The sequence below is a fragment of the Entelurus aequoreus genome, linkage group LG19 (genome assembly GCF_033978785.1).
Source record: "Entelurus aequoreus isolate RoL-2023_Sb linkage group LG19, RoL_Eaeq_v1.1, whole genome shotgun sequence".
Lineage (NCBI taxonomy): Eukaryota > Metazoa > Chordata > Actinopteri > Syngnathiformes > Syngnathidae > Entelurus > Entelurus aequoreus.
The window spans coordinates 46,182,637-46,202,996 of NC_084749.1; the positions used below are offsets into that span (position 1 = coordinate 46,182,637).

At 38.9% G+C, this 20,360-nt stretch overlaps 1 protein-coding gene across 1 annotated transcript in view; it reads left to right on the forward strand.

Moving 5' to 3' along the window:
• Nucleotides 1-20,360, forward strand: part of stxbp3 (syntaxin binding protein 3) — a 39,595-nt gene that overhangs the window by 5,695 nt on the left and 13,540 nt on the right. The window contains exons 3-13 of the mRNA XM_062028584.1: nucleotides 2,746-2,827; nucleotides 6,938-7,014; nucleotides 7,094-7,166; nucleotides 7,237-7,337; nucleotides 8,365-8,510; nucleotides 13,469-13,562; nucleotides 13,688-13,812; nucleotides 15,330-15,428; nucleotides 15,544-15,601; nucleotides 16,949-17,014; nucleotides 18,185-18,265. Of these exons, the coding sequence (XP_061884568.1) occupies nucleotides 2,746-2,827; nucleotides 6,938-7,014; nucleotides 7,094-7,166; nucleotides 7,237-7,337; nucleotides 8,365-8,510; nucleotides 13,469-13,562; nucleotides 13,688-13,812; nucleotides 15,330-15,428; nucleotides 15,544-15,601; nucleotides 16,949-17,014; nucleotides 18,185-18,265 (1,002 nt within the window). The remainder of the gene's footprint in view (nucleotides 1-2,745; nucleotides 2,828-6,937; nucleotides 7,015-7,093; nucleotides 7,167-7,236; nucleotides 7,338-8,364; nucleotides 8,511-13,468; nucleotides 13,563-13,687; nucleotides 13,813-15,329; nucleotides 15,429-15,543; nucleotides 15,602-16,948; nucleotides 17,015-18,184; nucleotides 18,266-20,360) is intronic.

Genomic DNA, 20,360 nt, shown 5'->3' on the forward strand with positions numbered 1-20,360 from the left:
TTTTTTATTTCATGCTTGAAATAAGAAATTCTTACTTTAAAAAAGTACTTTTATACTTGTGAGTGTTGATGACACAGCTTTGCAACAGTTGATATTCTAGTTTCAAGCATGTTTTACTCAATATAGCTCATCAAATCTCAGCAACAAGCTGTAATATCTTACTAAGATCATTTAGGACCAAAACACTTAAAACAAGTAAAACACTCTAACATAAAATCTGCTTAGTGAGAAGAATTATCTTATCAGACAGAAAATAAGCAAATATCACCCTTATTTGAGATATTTAATCTTACTTAGATTGCAGTTTTTGCAGTGTGGGGTAAAACTCCACAAGTCAGCAGTGTTTTTAGTAGAAGACCAGGGACTTATCAAATTTTGATGAATTTGTAAGTTGACGTAAGTGTTCATGTAATATGTTTACTTTTGTTAGCGTATACTAGGGGAAAAAATACAATATTGTAGTTTTGATAACTCATTTGGTAATTTAAAAAAAAAAAGTAGGGTTGTCTTTGACTAGGGATTTTCAAAGTCAAATCTAATTTGTTAGATTTTGCCCGTACACTGCAAAAACTGAAATCTAAGTAAGATTAAATATCTCAAATAAGGGTGATATTTGCTTATTTTCTGTCTGATAAGATAATTCTTGTCACTAAGCAGATTTTATGTTAGTGTTTTACTTGTTTTAGGGGTTTTGGTCCTAAATGATCTCAGTAAGATATTACAGCTTGTTGCTGAGATTTGATGACCTATATTGAGTCAAACATGCTTGAAACTAGAATATCAACTGTTGCAAAGCTGTGTCATCAACACTCACAAGTATAAAAGTACTTTTTTAAAGTAATCATTTCTTACTTCAAGCAAGAAAAAAAAATCATGATGTCGAGCGCATATCATTATGTCAAGATAATGCATACTTGCCAACCCTCCCGTTTTTAGCGAGAGAATCCCGATATTCAGCGCCTCTCGCGACAACCTCCCGACAGAGATTTTCTCCCGACAAACTCCCGGTATTCAGCCGGAGCTGGAGGCCCCCCCCCCCCAAAAAAAAAAAAAGTCTGCCGCAGCTGCGATTGGACTTGACCAGCCTCCGGGTACAAGTACTGGATTACCAATTGCTTGCCAGGGAAGATCTTCCCCAGGAAGCAAGGATTGACCGGTTTTGGGCCATGCTAGGGAGAGATGGAAGATTCCGCACTCTCGTGCATTTGATGAAAGCACTTTTGTGCGTGCCACACAGCAATGCATCATCAGAGAGGGTGTTCAGCATGGTTTGAAAAATAGTGACAGAGAATAGAAAGAGGATGGACAATTCAACCCTTAATATATGTATATATGTATATATATATATGTATATATATATATATATGTATATATATATATATGTATGTATATATATATGTATATATATATGTATATATATATATACATATATATGTATATATATATATATATATGTATATATACATATACATATATATATATATGTATATATATATGTATATATATATATATATATATATATATATGTATATATATATGTATATATATATATATATATATATATATACATATATATATATATGTATATATATATAGCTAGAATTCACTGAAAGTCAAGTATATATATATATATGAAATACTTGAGTTGGTGAATTCTAGCTGTAAATATACTCTCCTCTTAACCACCCCCCCCCCCCCCACCCCCCACCCCCGACCAAGGGCCCTCCCCACCCCCCACCTCCCGATATTGGAGGTCTCAAGGTTGGCAAGTATTGCTAATGGCACTAGCATTTACTTAATTTAAGAATATTTTTCAACATATTGAGCAAAAAGGTCTCTTTTTTTTCTACCAGGAAAAGTGCACTTGTTATTAGTGAGAATATACTTATTTTAAGTTATTTTTGGGTTCATTGAGGTTAGCTAATCTTACTTGTTTTGGAAAGTCTTGACAAGCCGAATTTTCTTGTTCTATTGGCAGATAATTTTGCTTAGTTCAAGCAAAATACCCCTAATTTTTGTATTTTTTTTTCTTGTTTTTGAACAATAACTTTTTGCAGTGTAGTTGTTTAGTTTCGACTGTGCCCAAAACCTATGGCGTTTTAATTTTTTTTTGCTTTTTTAAATTGTTTATAAACTCACCTCACCTTTCTCCCACCGAGGGTGGAGGGGGGTTCAATGTCTGAGAAGTTGAGGTTGATTATCAGACTCCTCCAAATTGAATCATCGAATAGTAGACTATTCTTTAAAAAAAAAAAAAAAGATCCTTAAGACTTGAGAAACTGCAGGGAGTCTTTAAGAGAGGACAGGGAACACAAATAGCATGCTTGACAATAAATGCTCTATAAATAACGAGTTAAGTCATGGAACTTATGTTGGTGCGCTGAAAAATGGTGACATCATTGGTAAGCCGCCATTGACATGCATTGAATTCCTGTGTTGTAAGTAAATACCGCAAATAGACAGGCACTTTGATAGCTTATAATGCCTTACAGGCTGTGTTATTGCAGCAGCCCACAGCACAATATGACATGTTCAAATCCAAGGAAACAAAAAAGTGAAGTCAAAACTCAAATAGGCAAAAAGATATTGTCAATGTTGTGCAATCAACATACTGTATAGAGTGTTAATGAATATTTCCACTTTTGCTCCATACTGTACAATTGTTGAATTTAATTTGCAATTGGTTAGAATATAGTGCCTCATCTCAAACATCCACCTTACTGAACCTAAACCTCTTTTCTGCAGGTATTGATTTTGGACGCTTTCACCACAAGACTCCTTTCAGCATGCTGCAAAATGTCTGATCTGATGTCGGAGAAAATAACAAGTAGGTTATCTGCAGCTAAGTCCAGGAGTGTTGGGAGAGTAACCAGGCCTGTGAAATGTCCGCAAAAACGCGGAAATCATGTCAAAATATCACTTCTGCTTTTTTCATGAAATATTGTTGCGTGTAAGGACGGGAGTCAAAGGTGGAGTGTCAGTAGATGGAGCTAATTGTTTTAATGACATTCAGACTAGAGATGTCCGATAATGGCTTTTTTGCCGATTTCCGAAACAGTCCAACTCTTTTTTTTTTCTTTTTTTTTTTTGCAAATATTTTTATTGAATTTTACAGTTAAAATCACATTTAACAGTCATACTTTGGTCACGCAAAACCTACATACAATCACACATCCACTCATACCCACTCACATGCACACTTGAGGAGAGAGGTGCACTTAAACTCCAACAATTCAAGGTTTACAGTATAAACATTATTAGGAAAGATACCCAGATATTGTATATATTTATCCATCCATTTCGCTCTGGCTCAGGATCAGCAGGCTATCCAGACCATAGCAAGATGGATGAACATTCCTCTGCATCAAGGATCCTCAGGAAGTGATCCCAAGATCACCGCTCGAGGGCCTTTCCACCGTTCACACTTAAAAAAGAAAAGGAAAGTCACAGAAGTTGATCAGATGTAAAACAATACAAAATAAAAAGTCACAAAAAATAAATACATAAATAAGCAAGTAAACCGTGGGAAGGCCATATCAGAAGTAACAAAAAACAAACAAACAATAATGTAGGATCAATACAGAAAATAATAAAGATAATAAAAAATGAATACACCTACAAAAAAGATGGCAGTTTTTTTTTTTTGTTTTTTTTTTCAACTCTTAATTACCGATTCCGATATCAACCGATACCGATATATACAGTCGTGGAATTAACACATTAGTATGCCTAATTTTGTTGTGATGCCCCGCTGGATGCATTAAACAATGTAACAAGGTTTCCCAAAATAAATCAACTCAAGTTATGGAAAAAAGTGCCAACATGGCACTGCCATATTTATTATTGAAGTCACAAAGTGCATCATTATTTTTTTTAACATGCCTCAAAACAGCAGCTTGGAATTTGGGACATGCTCTCCCTGAGAGAGCATGTGGAGGTTGAGGTGGGCAGGGTTGGGAGCGGGGGGGTTGAGGTGGGGTGGGGTATATTGTAGTTAGGGAAGTCCCGATTTGATATTTGGATCGGATCGGCCGCCGATATTGGCCAAAAAATGCGTATCGGCAAGGCATGGGAAAATGCCGATCCAGATCCAGTTTTTAAAAAAATTCCGGTCCGTGTTTTCCAACGCACAGATTTAAATAATACATTCCACTTTTCTGCTGCTCCTTAATTTCCGTTCCGCATTTTCCAGCACACCTTCAACACAGTCGAGTATACGTCCTCACGCAGTTGCCTTTAGCTGCTGGCATTACACGACAGGCTCTTTCCACTCCTTCTTGTGTCTGCTTCTCACAGACAGCAAGCGCACCTTCTTACACACGTCACATACTGTCACGTTATACGTCACATGCGTATACGCCCTCTCCCAGCAGGGAGGTAGCAGCACGGCTAACGTTAGCTGTGATGCTAGCGTAGCCGTGTGTGCGGTAATAATGAAGGAAGAATTCATTAATTCCCAAGAAAAACGGCAGGCGGTCCATCGTCTGGCGGTGGTTTGGTTTAAGTGGGAATATCTCGAACAGACAACCGTAATTTGTCAAGTGTGGGGCAAAAGCGTTACTATAAAAAGTAGCATTACTGCTAATATGTAGCATCATTTGAAAAGTCCCCTGCTAGAAAATGAAGAGTGTTTGAAACTCCGCACGTCAACATCTCCATTGTGTATTATTCAAACTCACCTAATTCAGCTGGCTAGTTGTTATCAAGAGTACTAAAACCCTTTTCAACATGAATCTGACAACTAAGTAGGCTAAATAACTTTACATTTTAATACATGCTCGGATAAGGCCAGTATCGGTATCGGATCGGAAGTGCAAAAACAACATCGGTATCGGATCGGAAGTGCAAAAACCTGGATCGGGACATCCCTAATTGTAGTGTCCCAGAAGAGTTAGTGCTGCAAGAGGTTCTGGGTATTTGTTCTGTTGTGTTTATGTTGTGTTACGGTGCGGATGTTCTCCCGAAATGTGTTTGTCATTCTTGTTTGGTGTGGGTTCACAGTGTGGCGCATATTTGTAACAGTGTTAAAGTTGTTTATACGGCCACCCCCAGTGTGACCTGTATGGCTGTTGACCAAGTATGCCTTGCATTCACTTGTGTGTGTGAAAAGCCGTAGATATTATGTGACTGGGCCGGCACGCAAAGGCAGTGCCTTTTAAGGTTCATTAGCGCTTTGAACTTTTCTCTACGTCCGTGTACCACTCCGTACAGCGGCGTTTTAAAAAGTCATACATTTTACTTTTTGAAACCGATACAGATAATTTCCGATATTACATTTTAAAGCATTTATCGGCCGATATTATCGGACATCTCTAATAATCAAATATCCACCGCCATCCACAGTACCACGATTTTCAGAGGATAAAAAGTATTTTGACCAAATAAATCATCATGATTTGACTTTTATTTATCAGACAAAATCATAGTTCCATCCATCCATTTTCTACCGCTTGTCCCGTTCGGGGTGGCGGGGGGTGCTGGAGCCTTTCTCAGCTGCATTCGGGCGGGAGGCGGGGTTGATATCAGATATTGAGTTTTTTTGAAGCTGTTTAATTGGAACTATCAAGTCTAAAGAGATAGCAGTACAAGTGGAGAAGGACATCATCAATAGGCGTAAACCTACAACATAAAACAGAAAGCAATAGTGAGTTGAACAACGTAAAATGCCTCGAAGACTACAAAACACAATTCAATTGAATTAATGCTAGAAAACCTCCGATAAGCCTCATGTGTTATAATCATATTATTTTGGGGAAAATAAGGCAAGTTTTCTCTTATCAAAATGCCATAAAGAGAAACATTTGGAGAACAAAAGTAACTGGTCGTAATATAATATTTTTGTAAAACCACTAAGGCTGAAGTTCTTCCCATAATTCAAAATGAAACATAGTTTCACAAGGCCACAATTACTATAAACTACAGGGCAAAACATCTTTGCCCTGTAGTTTATAGTAATTGTGGCCCGCACACCCTGGGCGGCTACTATTTAAATATATTATGGCAACTACAATAATCCCACCCAGACTCTTATCACCATCGTACCCCAGGCAAATTGAGTTTGCCCCTGATGTGCATTGTATATATAGTGTATAATGATTCCATCATGGTAAATATATATTTCATAATTAAATCATTAAAATACCACGATTAAATTGACATTCACGCCCATGATGGATGGATGTAAACTTCTAACAGCTGTATTTGGGGGAGGAACTTTCTATTCAACATTTTTAAATTAGTATAATGGAGACATTCATTGTGGTAGCCAACATTTGATAACCTTTTCCTTGTTGTCATATTGTAAACCTGTCTGTATACAAGAGAATGAACAGCATTCATGATCATTTAAGTACCGTAATTTCCGGACTATAAGCCGCTACTTTTTCCCCTCGTTCTGGTCCCTGCGGCTTATACAACGGTGCGGCTTATTTACGGCATGTTCTTCTCCGACACCGACGAAGAGGATTTCGGTGGTTTTAGTACGCAGGAGGAAGACGATGACACAATGATTAAAGACTGACTTTTCATATACTGGTAGGCTGGTTATTTTGATAACGTACATGCGAGCACTTTGTATTACTTTGCACCGTTGTATTATTTGTACTCTGCACGAATGCTGTTCGCCATGTCAAAGATGTGAAAGTTTGATTGAATGATTGAAAGATTTATAGTTAATGAATGGGACGCTTTGCGTTCCCAAACAGTCATCTCTGTCCCGACAATCCCCTCCGTGGTAGCAGGAACCCCTATATACTACGCTAATTACACATCAAAACCCTGCGGCTTATAGTCGGGTGCGGCTTATATAAGGAGCAATCTGTATTTTCCCCTAAACTTAGCTGGTGCGGCTTATAGTCAGGTGCGGCTTATAGTCCGGAAATTACGGTATATATGTGGGCATCTGCAGCTGATGAATTAACCAACGCTTGTTCTGCAGTTGTGGAGGACCTGTACAAAAACAGAGAACCTGTTCCAGAAATGAAGGCCGTCTACTTTATCACACCCACAACTAAGGTCTACTATTACTGCTCTTATTGTGTTATATTTACATTGCGTGGCATTGTAACACTGTTTTTGCTTCTTTTTTTTTTAGTCCGTGGATGCCTTTATTGCTGACTTCAAGTCCAAACCAAAGTACAAATCAGCATATGTTTATTTCACTGATTGTAAGTAACTACTTCAATTTCTTCTATTAATAACGAGAATCACAACAACAAATACAAATCTGTTCCTCAGACTGCCCTGATGACCTATTCCACAATATGAAGCTGAACTGTGCAAAGTACATCCGGATATGTAAAGAAATTAACATATCCTTCATGCCTCAAGAAGCACAGGTACGTTTTTATATCTTTATATTAAGAGATGTGTGTACTTTGTGTCAGGTTCAAACACTGATGACATCTATTAAACAAGACAAGAAGCAAGGAATTAAACAGAGACAGAATTCAATTTGGCTCAATGAGGAGAAACACGTAGACCTGTACCCTTGTACAGTGTCTCACCACGCTCTCACTAAAGATTGTGTGCCTCCTCTTTTATTTGGACTTTCCCTGATTACATGGCGACAGCTGTTTCTAAGGGAAGGAGGGTCGTAAACAGCCATCGCCTTTGGTTACAAAACAGTTCAAAGAAAAGGTCGTAAAACAGTTAAAAGAAAAGGTGCCTGGAGGGAGGTCAGGCCCTGCCTCCTCTCCGCTTTGTAGATCTCGGGTAAAGACAAAATCTTCCTGTGGATTACAATACATCAAAGAAACCGACACCCTCATGTCGCTCCCCATCCTACACAGTGGAGTTTTACAAGCCTTTTGCTTGGTGGGATCAAAGACAGCTTTTGTCTGACACTTTGTTTTCTTTATGACATGCACTATTTAATGCTATGTCCTACGGTAAATGGGTTATACTTGCATAGCGCTTTTCTACCTTCAAGGTACTCAAAGCGCTTTGACATTTTTTCCACCTTCACCCATTCACACACTAATGGCGAGAGCTGCCATGCAAGGCCCTAACCACCACCCATCAGAATGAAGTGTCTTGCTCAAGGACACAGTGGACGTGACTAGGATGGCAGAAGCTGGGGATCAAACCAGAAACCCCCAAGTTGCTGGCACGGCCGCTCTACCAACCGAGCCACTCCGTCTGTAGCTTATATTTAATTTTGGAGAAAGATAAAATACTGTTTGTGTGATGTATGAAATGATGAAAATTTGCGAATCTCTCATACTTAATCATATAATAGGAATGAGCTATTTTCATAATAATGCCAGGTGGAAAGACAAGATACCACTTTATTTTAACGAGTGGTTAAGATGGTTCAGCCAGGTGTTAAACGTCATTTACACAGCCATTTTGAATGCTTTTCAGGTGTTCACATGTGACAATCCGGGAGCCTTTCAGAGCATCTACAGTCCCAACAGTCAGGACAAAAAGAAAACGCTGGAGACGCTCGCAGACCAGCTCGTCACGCTCTGCGCCACGTTGGACGAATACCCGGGGGTCCGATACAAAAAGTAAGCCAGGGACAATGTATTTTACTCTGATTACACACCTCTTGCCTCAAGGAGATACTGGGTGTCGATGGGAAAAGCTTGTTCTGTAAAAACAGGATTTGTTTACAGAGACAAAGAGAGCTTTAGAAGTTTAGTTTTGCTAAATCAATCACATTTCTTTGAAACCAATACTTGTATTGGAGACAAGGACTCCTTTGATACTGATTTACCACACCATGTTATTAGTGATAAAGGGACCGTTTCCATTGCTAGTTGACAGTCATCTGCCACTGAGACCCTTACAAACAACAGTGGCACCTCAACTTTTGGGCACGACGCGTTCCATGACATAGCTCATAACTAACAACACTCGTATGTCAAAGCAACCCAGCCCGTTTAAATGAAATGAAACCAATTCCATAAATGCCTGGCCCTCGCAAGACACCACCATTTTGACATGTAACATGCCTTTTTAAAAGGAAAAACTAGAGATGTGCGATAATATCGGGCTGCCGATATTATCGGCCGATAAATGCTTAAAATGTAATATCGGAAATTATCGGTATCGGTTTCAAAAAGTAAAATGTATGACTTTTTAAAACGCCGCTGTGTACACGGACGTAGGGAGAAGTACAGAGCGCCAATAAACCTTAAAGGCACTGCCTTTGCGCGCCGGCCCAGTCACATAATATCTACGGCTTTTCACACACACAAGTGAATGCAAGTCATACTTGGTCAACAGCCATACAGGTCACACTGAGGGTAGCCGTATAAACAACGTTAACACTGTTACAAATATGCGCCACACTGTGAACCCACACCAAACAAGAATGACAAACCCATTTCGGGAGAATACCGCACCGTAACACAACATAAACACAACAGAACAAATACCCAGAACCCCTTGCAGCACTAACTCTCCCGGGACGCTACAATATACACACCCCGCCACCCCAACCCCGTCCACCTCAACCTCCTCATGCTCTTTCAGGGAGAGCATGTCCCAAATTCCAAGCTGCTGGTTTGAGGCATGTTAAAATAATAATGCACTTTGTGACTTCAATAATAAATATGGCAGTGCCATGTTGGCATTTTTTTCCATAATTTGAGTTGATTTATTTTGGAAAACCTTGTTACATTGTTTAATGCATCCAGCGGGGCATCACAACAAAATTAGGCATAATGTGTTAATTCCACGACTCTATGTATCGGTATCGGTTGATATCGGAATCGGTAACTAAGAGTTGGAAAATATCGGAATATCGGATATCGGCAAAAAAGACATTATCGGACATCTCTAGGAAAGCAAATGTTTTTCCATCCATCCATCTTCTTCCGCTTATCCGAGGTCGGGTCGCGGGGGCAGCAGCCTAAGCAGGGAAACCCAGACTTCCCTCTCCCCAGCCACTTCGTCCAGCTCTTCTCGGGGGATCCCGAGGCGTTCCCAGGCCAGCCGGGAGACATAGTCTTCCCAACGTGTCCTGGGTCTTCCCCGTGGCCTCCTACCGGTCGGACGTGCCCTAAACACCTCCCTAGGGAGGCGTTCGGGTGGCATCCTGACCAGGTGCCCGAACCACCTCAACTGGCTCCTCTCCATGTGGAGGAGCAGCGGCTTTACTTTGAGCTCCTCCCGGATGACAGAGCTTCTCACCCTATCTCTAAGGGAGAGACCCGCCACCCGGCGGAGGAAACTCATTTCGGCCGCTTGTACCCCTGATCTTGTCCTTTCGGTCATGACCCAAAGCTCATGACCATAGGTGAGGATGGGAACGTAGATCGACCGGTAAATTGAGAGCTTTGCCTTCCGGCTCAGCTCCTTCTTCACCACAACGGATCGATACAGCGTCCGCATTACTGAAGACGCCGCACCGATCTGCCTGTCGATCTCACCATCCACTCTTCCCTCACTCGTGAACAAGACTCCGAGGTCCTTGAACTCCTCCACTTGGGGCAGGGTCTCCTCCGCAACCCGGAGATGGCACTCCACCCTTTTCCGGGTGAGAACCATGGACTCGGACTTGGAGGTGCTGATTCTCATCCCAGTCGCTTCACACTCAGCTGCGAACCGATCCAGTGAGAGCTGAAGATCCTGGCCAGATGAAGCCATCAGGACCACATCATCTGCAAAAAGCAGAGACCTAATCCTGCAGCCACCAAACCGGATCCTCTCAACGCCCTGACTGCGCCTAGAAATTCTGTCCATAAAAGTTATGAACAGAATGGGTGACAAAGGGCAGCCTTGGCGGAGTCCAACCCTCACTGGAAACGTGTCCGACTTACTGCCGGCAATGCGGACCAAGCTCTGGCACTGATCATACAGGGAGCGGACCGCCACAATCAGACAGTCCGATACCCCATACTCTCTGAGCACTCCCCACAGGACTTCCCGAGGGACACGGTCGAATGCCTTCTCCAAGTCCACAAAGCACATGTAGACTGGTTGGGCAAATTCCCATGCACCCTCAAGGACCCTGCCAAGAGTATAGAGCTGGTCCACAGTTCCACGACCAGGACGAAAACTGTTCCTCCTGAATCCGAGGTTCGACTATCCGCCGTAGCCTCCTTTCCAGTACACCTGAATAGACCTTACCGGGAAGGCTGAGGAGTGTGATCCCACGATAGTTAGAACACACCCTCCGGTTCCCCTTCTTAAAGAGAGGAACCACCACTCCGGTCTGCCAATCCAGAGGCACCGCCCCCGATGTCCACGCGATGCTGCAGAGTCCCAAAACCCTCACTAACGTTATACTTGCTTCGTGCTGCTGCTCCAGCTGCACTTTCTCTCCGCTGTCCCCGTCACTTTTGCACGTTGCACATTTTGTATGTCGCTGTTCATGAGTATATCTCGGATATATCAAAGTATGTTAAAATATTTCTATTTAAAAAATTTAAAAAATTCTCGGCTTTGATTTTGGTGTGGTGCTGTGCCACGATCAATATATATATATATATATATATATATATATATATATATATATATATATATATATATATATATATATATATATATATATATATATATATATATATATATATATATATATGAGAAGTCCTTAACATTTTATAGATTCACCCGGTTACAATATTAGATACACCTGCACACTCTCAGGTTTACCAGGACGATCCAACATTGCAACAATATTTGTAAGTCAAAAGAAGTGAAATTCATCATAGGTCCCCTTAAAAGTATTATTTACTATTCTGAGATTGGGCCTGGCACAGGTCTATGTGCTCTCTCTCTCTGTCTTTCTCTCGCTCTCTCACTTTCTAGTTAGTACCGTATTTTTCGGAGTATAAGTTGCTCCGGAGTATAAGTCGCACCTGCCGAAAATGCATAATAAAGAAGGAAAAAAACATATATTTTAGTCGCACTAGAGTATAAGTCGCATTTTTTGGGGAAATGTATTTGATAAAAGCCAACACCAAGAATATACATTTGAAAGGCAATTTAAAATAAATAAAGAATAGTGAACAACAGGCTGAATACGTGTACGTTATATGAGGCATAAATAACCAACTGAGAACGTGCCTGGTATGTTAACGTAACATATTATGGTAAGAGTCATTCAAATAACTATAACATATAGAACATGCTATACGTTTAACAAACAATCTGTCACTCCGAATCGCTAAATCCCATGAAATCTTATACGTCTAGTCTCTTACGTGAATGAGATAAATAATATTATTTGATATTTTACGGTAATGTGTTAATAATTTCACACATAAGTCGCTCCTGAGTATAAGTCGCACCCCCGGCCAAGCTATGAAAAAAACTGCGACTTATAGTCCGAAAAATACGGTACATTGATCTGACACACTGCATAAAAGAGCTGATAAAATATAAGATAAAAAGAGGAAAGCAGGAAAAAAAATACTAATTACTAGAGAAATTATCTGTCCATGCAGCCAGTTAATTTTACTTGAGAAGACATCCTATATTAAGATTGGTATATCTAGAAATTAGCAGGACTTTTAAAACCTCTAAACGCTTAGTTGGCCACATGCGTGGACAGCACCTTTTAGCTCTTATTTCCAAAATTGTGTACACTACTGAATTGGGGTCTTATGGCCGCTTATGTGGACACTTATACTGCCATCTGGTGGTGTCAGAAGAGTATAACATACAATGGAATTTGGAAAAAAAAAAAGTGTAAAAATAAGAATTAGCATGTCACTAAACATGAAGTACACGTTTGTGTACTTATGGACTAAGTACATCATATCAAAAGATGAGTCTTAGTATGCGATGAGGTGGCGACTTGTCCAGGGTGTACCCCACCTTCCGCCCGATTGTAGCTGAGATAGGCTCCAGCGCCGCCCGCGACCCCGAAGGGACTAAGCGGTAGAAGATGGATGGATGGAGTCTTAGTATTTATTCTAATTAGGGTTCAATAAGCCCAAATAGCAAAGAGAAATTAAAAAAAAGCATGTAAACAAACTTGCTTATTTATTATAAAAGCTAGCATTATTATTCAATGTGCATTCTTAAATTAAGCATGTTGCAGAATCTTTAAACAATATTTTCTATGTGGGGAAAAAAAAACATCCATCTACCCATTTTCTATCGCTTGTCCCTTTTGCGGTCGGGGGCTGGAGCCTATCCCAGCTGCACTCGGGCTGAAAGCAGGTTATAGCCCTGGAGAGGTCTCCACCTTATTGCAGGGCCAGGGAATCGAACCCAGGACCTTCTTGCTGTGAGGCACGAGCGCTAACCACTTGTGTGGGGAAAAAATAAATATGTGATGATGTCAAGTCAATGACTAAAAATACCTAAAGAGGTCTTAAAACTTTGGAAATCTCTAGAAATAAAATGATAAATCTTGGCAAGTGGCATATATTTTGCAGTCCAGTAACTCATGTTGACTCGTATAAGATAGAAATAAGTATTTTATTCTAAAAGCTAGCATTATTCAATGTGCATTCTTAAATTAAGCATGTTGCGGAATCTTTTAAATCTTGTATTTTTTCCCAACTAGAGACGCCAACATGGAAAATGCCAAGACCCTTGCAGAGTTGGTAGACGACAAACTGTCCAGACACTACACGCTGGATGACCGTACCAAGAAAAAGGTGAGACATCCGCTTTGTTGACAGAGAAAACAAAGCCTTAGCTTTGGAAATACATGTAGCGTGTGACAAAATCTGCCTTTGTCTCCTGTTACTTATGACCTCTCTGGATTTACGCTCTCTACTAGGAAAAAACTCAGGCCCAGCTGTTGATAGTCGAAAGAGGGTTTGACCCGGTCAGCCCTATCCTGCATGAGCTAACCTACCAGGCCATGGCTTACGACCTTGTTGATATCCAGAATGACACATACAAGTAATTCACACTTCTAATTAGGTTTTAAGTCAACAATATTGTGCAAACTGTTTGATATACATTTTAAAAAGAGATACAAATTGTTTACACTAGGCTGACCATATTCTGAAATCCCAAAAAGAGGACACACATATGCGTGCCAAGGCGGGCAGCACCCCAAGGCCAGGACTCGGTGAACATTTGCCAATGATACTCGAACTTGCTTTATAAATAATTTATTTTTTTAAATAAAGCATTTTCTCTCCTCTGTTGACAGCAGTGTTGGCGCTAGGAATTTTCAAAATGGGGTCCCGGGGACCCCATCAAGTCATAAAAATGGGGTCCCACGGTAAATTTTTGGGGTCCCACTTTTTTGTAAGCGTTTTGAAAACCAATGACAAATGTATGCATTGTCCTGTTGTATCTCACATTCTATATTGTGTTTTGGAAAAAGGTTGTCATAAACGTTACTTAATTCATTAAAAAAGATAATACAAAAGAAAACAAATGTGTATACATATGTAAATGTATTCAGTTATAAACATTCATTCACTTTCTTCTTTCCTTCATGGATCTAAACTTTACCACTGTTGCTAGTTTTTTCTATGTTTTTATTGAATAAGTTGTAGGTGTATTTATTTCAGTATAAAAGTGTAAAAAGTGTTTTGCTTGGGTCATGAAATGATGATAATGGTGTGCCAGGGCATACATACATTTTATATTTAACGCTTAAATCTCTGGAGTCTACATCAACTTCACATCTATTCCTCATTTCAAAATGTTTTTTTAATGTTGTTTTTGTTTGTTTGTTTGTTTTCCGCCCTTTTTTGTCAAACATGGCAAACACACAAAATATGCAAAATCTTCCACCAAAAATATTTTTCAAAGTGGAATATTTGATGTGAAGTAATCGGAACCTTTGATAGGTCAATATTTCATAATAACATTGATTTTGATTCAATATTATGTTTAGAGCAATGACAGTTTGAAAGAGAAAAAAAACAGCTTTGTTTTATTAGTCAACATTGCAACTTTTTCTAAATTACATTTCACCTTTAAGCTTTTTTATTTCACTTTTGTTATGTTTTTGTTTATTTTAATAGTATTTTTAGAATGTGCCGTGGGCCTTTAAAACATTAGCTGTGGGCCACAAATGGTAAAATTAAAAAAAATAATAATAATAATCTGCGTCCTTTCTGATTTCAATGCGTTAAAAAGACACAAAAAGTGTGTTAACACCAACACTTTAAGTAACAAAGTAAGTCACACTTATATTCTGTAACATTCACAGTTTTGGAAAAAAAATTGCAGAGGTAGAAATATTCAAAATAACCTCTTGTATATAATCTAAACATAAATGATACCTCAAAAGAAGTTAATTAAATTTAAAACAAAAAGGCATTTAAGAAACCCCGCCCGGACACCCCCGCAAAAGAGAACATGTCCGGGGAAAAGAGGACGTATGGTCAGCCTAGTTTACACATACACACACTGATACGTACAGTATTTGAATGGCTGGAACTTGGTCTTGTTGGCAGGTACAAGTCAAAAGACAGCACAGAGAAGCAGGCCCAGCTGAATGAGGACGACATGCTCTGGGTCAAGTTGAGACACAAACACATTGCTGAGGTGTCTGAGTAAGTGCGAGACATTATGGTGGGGGAGGAGGAGATAAAGGGGGCATGGTGGTCTGATGACATGTAAACAACTCCAGTCATTACCATTCTCACTTTAAATATGTTTCTAAACCAGACAAATCCCTAAGATGGTAAAGGAAATATCTGCCAGCAAGAAACAGCCGGATGGAAAGGTATGTTTTAAATCACTTGACACTCAGTGTTCGCCACCAAAATATGGTATTACTATTAGTTTACTTTGGACCTGCATATAGTTACAATGTATACATCACATGTTTACTATTTCTAGTAGAGCAGAGTTTATTTAATCCTACCCCCTTTCCATTTCATAACAATTTCCAACACATTAGTTTACCCCCTGTTCCTATCCGCAACACAACCAGCAATTAAAATATATATCTATAGATTTCACATGAATAGATAATTAATACATTGTTATTACCATCATGTGCTGTATCAATAAGGTTCAATGTGTTTATGAGGATTTTTCTTCTTTGTACTTTGTAAACATTTTGAGTTTGAACAGTTTCTCAAACTTGATAATATTAGTACATTGTTTGACTTCTTTGCTTATTCCATTGCATAATTAAACTACACATACTGAGAGTTTTAAGTGTGTGTAAGTGCATATAAATGTATTATTAAGTGAAATTTACCTCCTAAAGTTATACTTCTCTTTGGTTGAGAATAATAGTTGTACATTCTTGGGTACCAGGTTATCGTTTGCTTTGTGCATCATTTTAGCTGTTTGCAAACGTAGCAAAACATTACATTTTTATCATCATCATCATCATCAATCTTTATTGCAGACCTTAAGATCCATTAAACAACATATAAAAACGGAATATAATACATTAAAAACATATTTTCATATTTTTCATTAACTAAATAAAGGGTTTGATCGTTCTCTACAACCAACATTATATATTATCCTACATGGCCTTTTTTGTAACTTGGTTAGTGAAGTAAAAATACTTTTGTAGTTATTTCCATATTCCCACAACAACTTGGAAATGGTAAAACTCGAGAGCAGTACAAAACATGGTGCAATTTTTGGTCCGTAACATATTTTTATTTATTCATTATTAAAACATTTCTTTCCACCTTATGTTGTATATTTTATAGGATATTTCCAGTTTATTTTTATCATCTATTAATACACTTAATTTGTATTTTTTTTCCCTGTCAATGTCTATTTGTGTTTGACTTTTTCCTCTACTGTTTCCGAATAGAATTATCTTAGTTTTATTGGGATTCAAGGATAGATTGTTTTTGTCAAACCATCCCTTCAATTTATGAATTTCTTTTATTATTTTTTTATTAGCTTCTCTGTGTCGGAGGGGTATTAGTTTCACAATACCTTCATTTCTGTTGTTTGTCTTAGTTTAGAAGTGCATTACACCGACTGTTTCAAGGTTCAATAATAGGGAGCATTTTTTGTTGTTTGCAAAACACATGACCAATTTATGTATTTATTTCATTTAGTCTTTAACTCTTCTGCGAATGTTTGTGTTTTTCAGATCACCATCAGCAATTTAGCCCAAATGATGAAAAAGATGCCATCTTTTCGTAAACAGCTGACAGCGGTATGTTCCATTATTGAGTGAATCCTTGGGAGCCAGCAACCCTTTCCCATTTTCCTAATGAAACTCTTTTGTGACATTTGGTTTTTTAGAGACTAGATTGAAAGCTTTTGGTACTTATACTAAAGATGTCCGATAATGGCTTTTTTGCCGATATTCCGATATTGTCCAACTCTTAATTACCGATTCCGATACCAATCGATACCGATATATACAAAATAAATCAACTCAAGTTATGGAAAAAAATGCCAACATGGCACTGCCATATTTATTATTGAAGTCACAAAGTGCATTATTTTTTTTAACATGCCTCAAAACAGCAGCTTGGAATTTGGGACGTGCTCTCCCTGAGAGAGCATGAGGAGATTGGTGGGGCGGGGTTTAGGTGGGTGGGGGGTAGAGGGTAGCGGTGGGTGTATATTGTAGCGTCCTGGAAGAGTTAGTGCTGCAAGGGGTTCTGGGTATATTTTCTGTTATGTTTATGTTGTGTTACGGATGTTCTCCCGAAATGTGTTTGTCATTCTTGTTTGGTGCGGGTTCACAGTGTGGCGCATATTTGTAACAGTGTTAAAGTTGTTTATACGGACACACTCAGTGTGACCTGTATGGCTTTTGACCAAGTATGCATTGTATTCACTTGTGTGTGTGAAAAGCCGTAGATATTATGTGATTGGGCCGGCACGCAAAGGCAGTGCCTTTAAGGTTTATTGGCGCTCTGTACTTCTCCCTACGTCCGTGTACCACTCCGTACAGCGGCGTTTTAAAAAGTCATACATTTTACTTTTTGAAGCCGATCATTTCCGATATTACATTTTAAAGCATTTATCGGCCGATAATATCGGCAGCCCGATATTATCGGACATCTCTACTAAATACTATTTTAGTAATTATTTGGAAGAAAGCATGAATATTGTATTGTACATTGTAAAAGTCTCTGTTGCGATTATGATAACATATTGAATTAACTCTGTCTGTGATGATATGATATATGTGATCATATGTGATAGTGTTGTTGATTGTAAGGGATTATGAAATATAAATTAATGCTGTAATCATCCTAAACTCAAGACTAATCTTGCAACTTTTCCATCGTGTGTATTATTACCGTATGTCTAATGTTTAGTATTTGCGCAGTGCATTGAATAATTCTGCCTTTTTTTTTTTTACCAAAAGAAATCTGTTCATCTTCAGTTGGCCGAAGATTGCATGAAGCATTTTCAAAACAATGTGGAGAAGCTGTGCAAGGCTGAGCAGGTCTGTCTTGTTTTCTTATTTTGTTAAGATGAAATTGCTTGCGACACTGTTTTGTATCTTATACATTTTTGAATATTTCGATTTATTTAATTAACAAACCCCGTTTCCATATGAGTTGGGAAATTGTGTTAGATGTAAATATAAACGGAATACAATGATTTGCAAATCCTTTTCAACCCATATTCAATTGAATGCACTACAAAGACAAGATATTTGATGTTCAAACTCATAAACTTTATTTATTTTTTGCAAATAATAATTAACTTAGAATTTCATGGCTGCAACACGTGCCAAAGTAGTTGGGAAAGGGCATGTTCACCACTGTGTTACATCACCTTTTCTTTTAACAACACTCAATAAACGATTGGGAACTGAGGAAACTAATTGTTGTAGCTTTGAAAGTGGAATTATTTCCCATTCTTGTTTTATGTAGAGCTTCAGTTGTTCAACAGTCCGGGGTCTGCGCTGTTGTATTTTAGGCTTCATAATGCGCCACACATTTTCAATGGGAGACAGGTCTGGACTGCAGGCGGGCCAGGAAAGTACCCGCACTCTTTTTTTACGAAGCCACGCTGTTGTAACACGTGCTGAATGTGGCTTGGCATTGTCTTGCTGAAATAAGCAGGGGTTGTCCATGAAAAAGACGGCGCTTAGATGGCAGCATATGTTGTTCCAAAAGCTGTATGTACCTTTCAGCATTAATGGTGCCTTCACAGATGTGTAAGTTACCCATGTCTTGGGCACTAATGCACCCCCATACCATCACACATGCTGGCTTTTACACTTTGCGTCGATAACAGTCTGGATGGTTCGCTTCCCCTTTGGTCCGGATGACACGATGTCGAATATTTCCAAAAACAATTTGAAATGTGGACTCGTCAAACCACAGAACACTTTTCCACTTTGCATGAGTTCATCTTAGATGATCTCGGGCCCGGAGAAGCCGGCGGCGTTTCTGGATGTTGTTGATAAATGGCTTTCGCTTTGCATAGTAGAGTTTTAACTTGCACTTACAGATGTAGCGACCAACTGTATTTAGTGACAGTGGTTTTCTGAAGTGTTCCTGAGCCCATGTGGTGATATCCTTTTAGAGATTGATGTCGGTTTTTGATACAGTGCCGTCTGAGGGATCGAAGGTCACGGTCATTCAATGTTGGTTTCCGGCCATGCTGCTTACGTGGAGTGATTTCTCCAGATTCTCTGAACCTTTTGATGATATTATGGAGCGTAGATGGTGAAATCCCTAAATTTCTTGCAATTGCACTTTCAGAAACGTTGTTCTTAAACTGTTTGACAATTTGCTCACGCAGTTGTGGACAAAGTGGTGTACCTCGCCCCATCCTTTCTTGTGAATGACTGAGCATTTTTTGGGAAGCTGTTTTTATACCCAATCATGGCACCCACCTGTTCCCAATTAGCATGCACACCTTTGGGATGTTCCAAATAAGTGTTTGATGAGCATTCCTCAATCAGTATTTATTGCCAACTTTCTCAACTTCTTTGTCACGTGTTGCTGGCATCAAATTCTAAAGTTAATGATTATTTGCAAAAAAAAAAAAAAATGTTTTTTCAGTTTGAACATCAAATATGTTGTCTTTGTAGCATATTCAACTGAATATGGGTTGAAAATGGTTTGCAAATCATTGTATTCCGTTTATATATACACTACCGTTCAAAAGTTTGGGGTCACCCAAACAATTTTGTAGAATAGCCTTCATTTCTAAGAACAAGAATAGACTGTCGAGTTTCAGATGAAAGTTCTCTTTTTCTGGCCATTTTGAGCGTTTAATTGACCCCACAAATGTGATGCTCCAGAAACTCAATTTGCTCATAGGAAGGTCAGTTTTGTAACTTCTGTAACGAGCTAAACTGTTTTCGGATGTGTGAACATGATTGCACAAGGGTTTTCTAATCATCAATTAGCCTTCTGAGCCAATGAGCAAACACATTGTACCATTAGAACACTGGAGTGATAGTTGCTGGAAATGGGCCTCTATACACCTATGTAGATATTGCACCAAAACGCAGACATTTGCAGCTAGAATAGTCATTTACCACATTAGCAATGTATAGAGTGTATTTCTTTAAAGTTAAG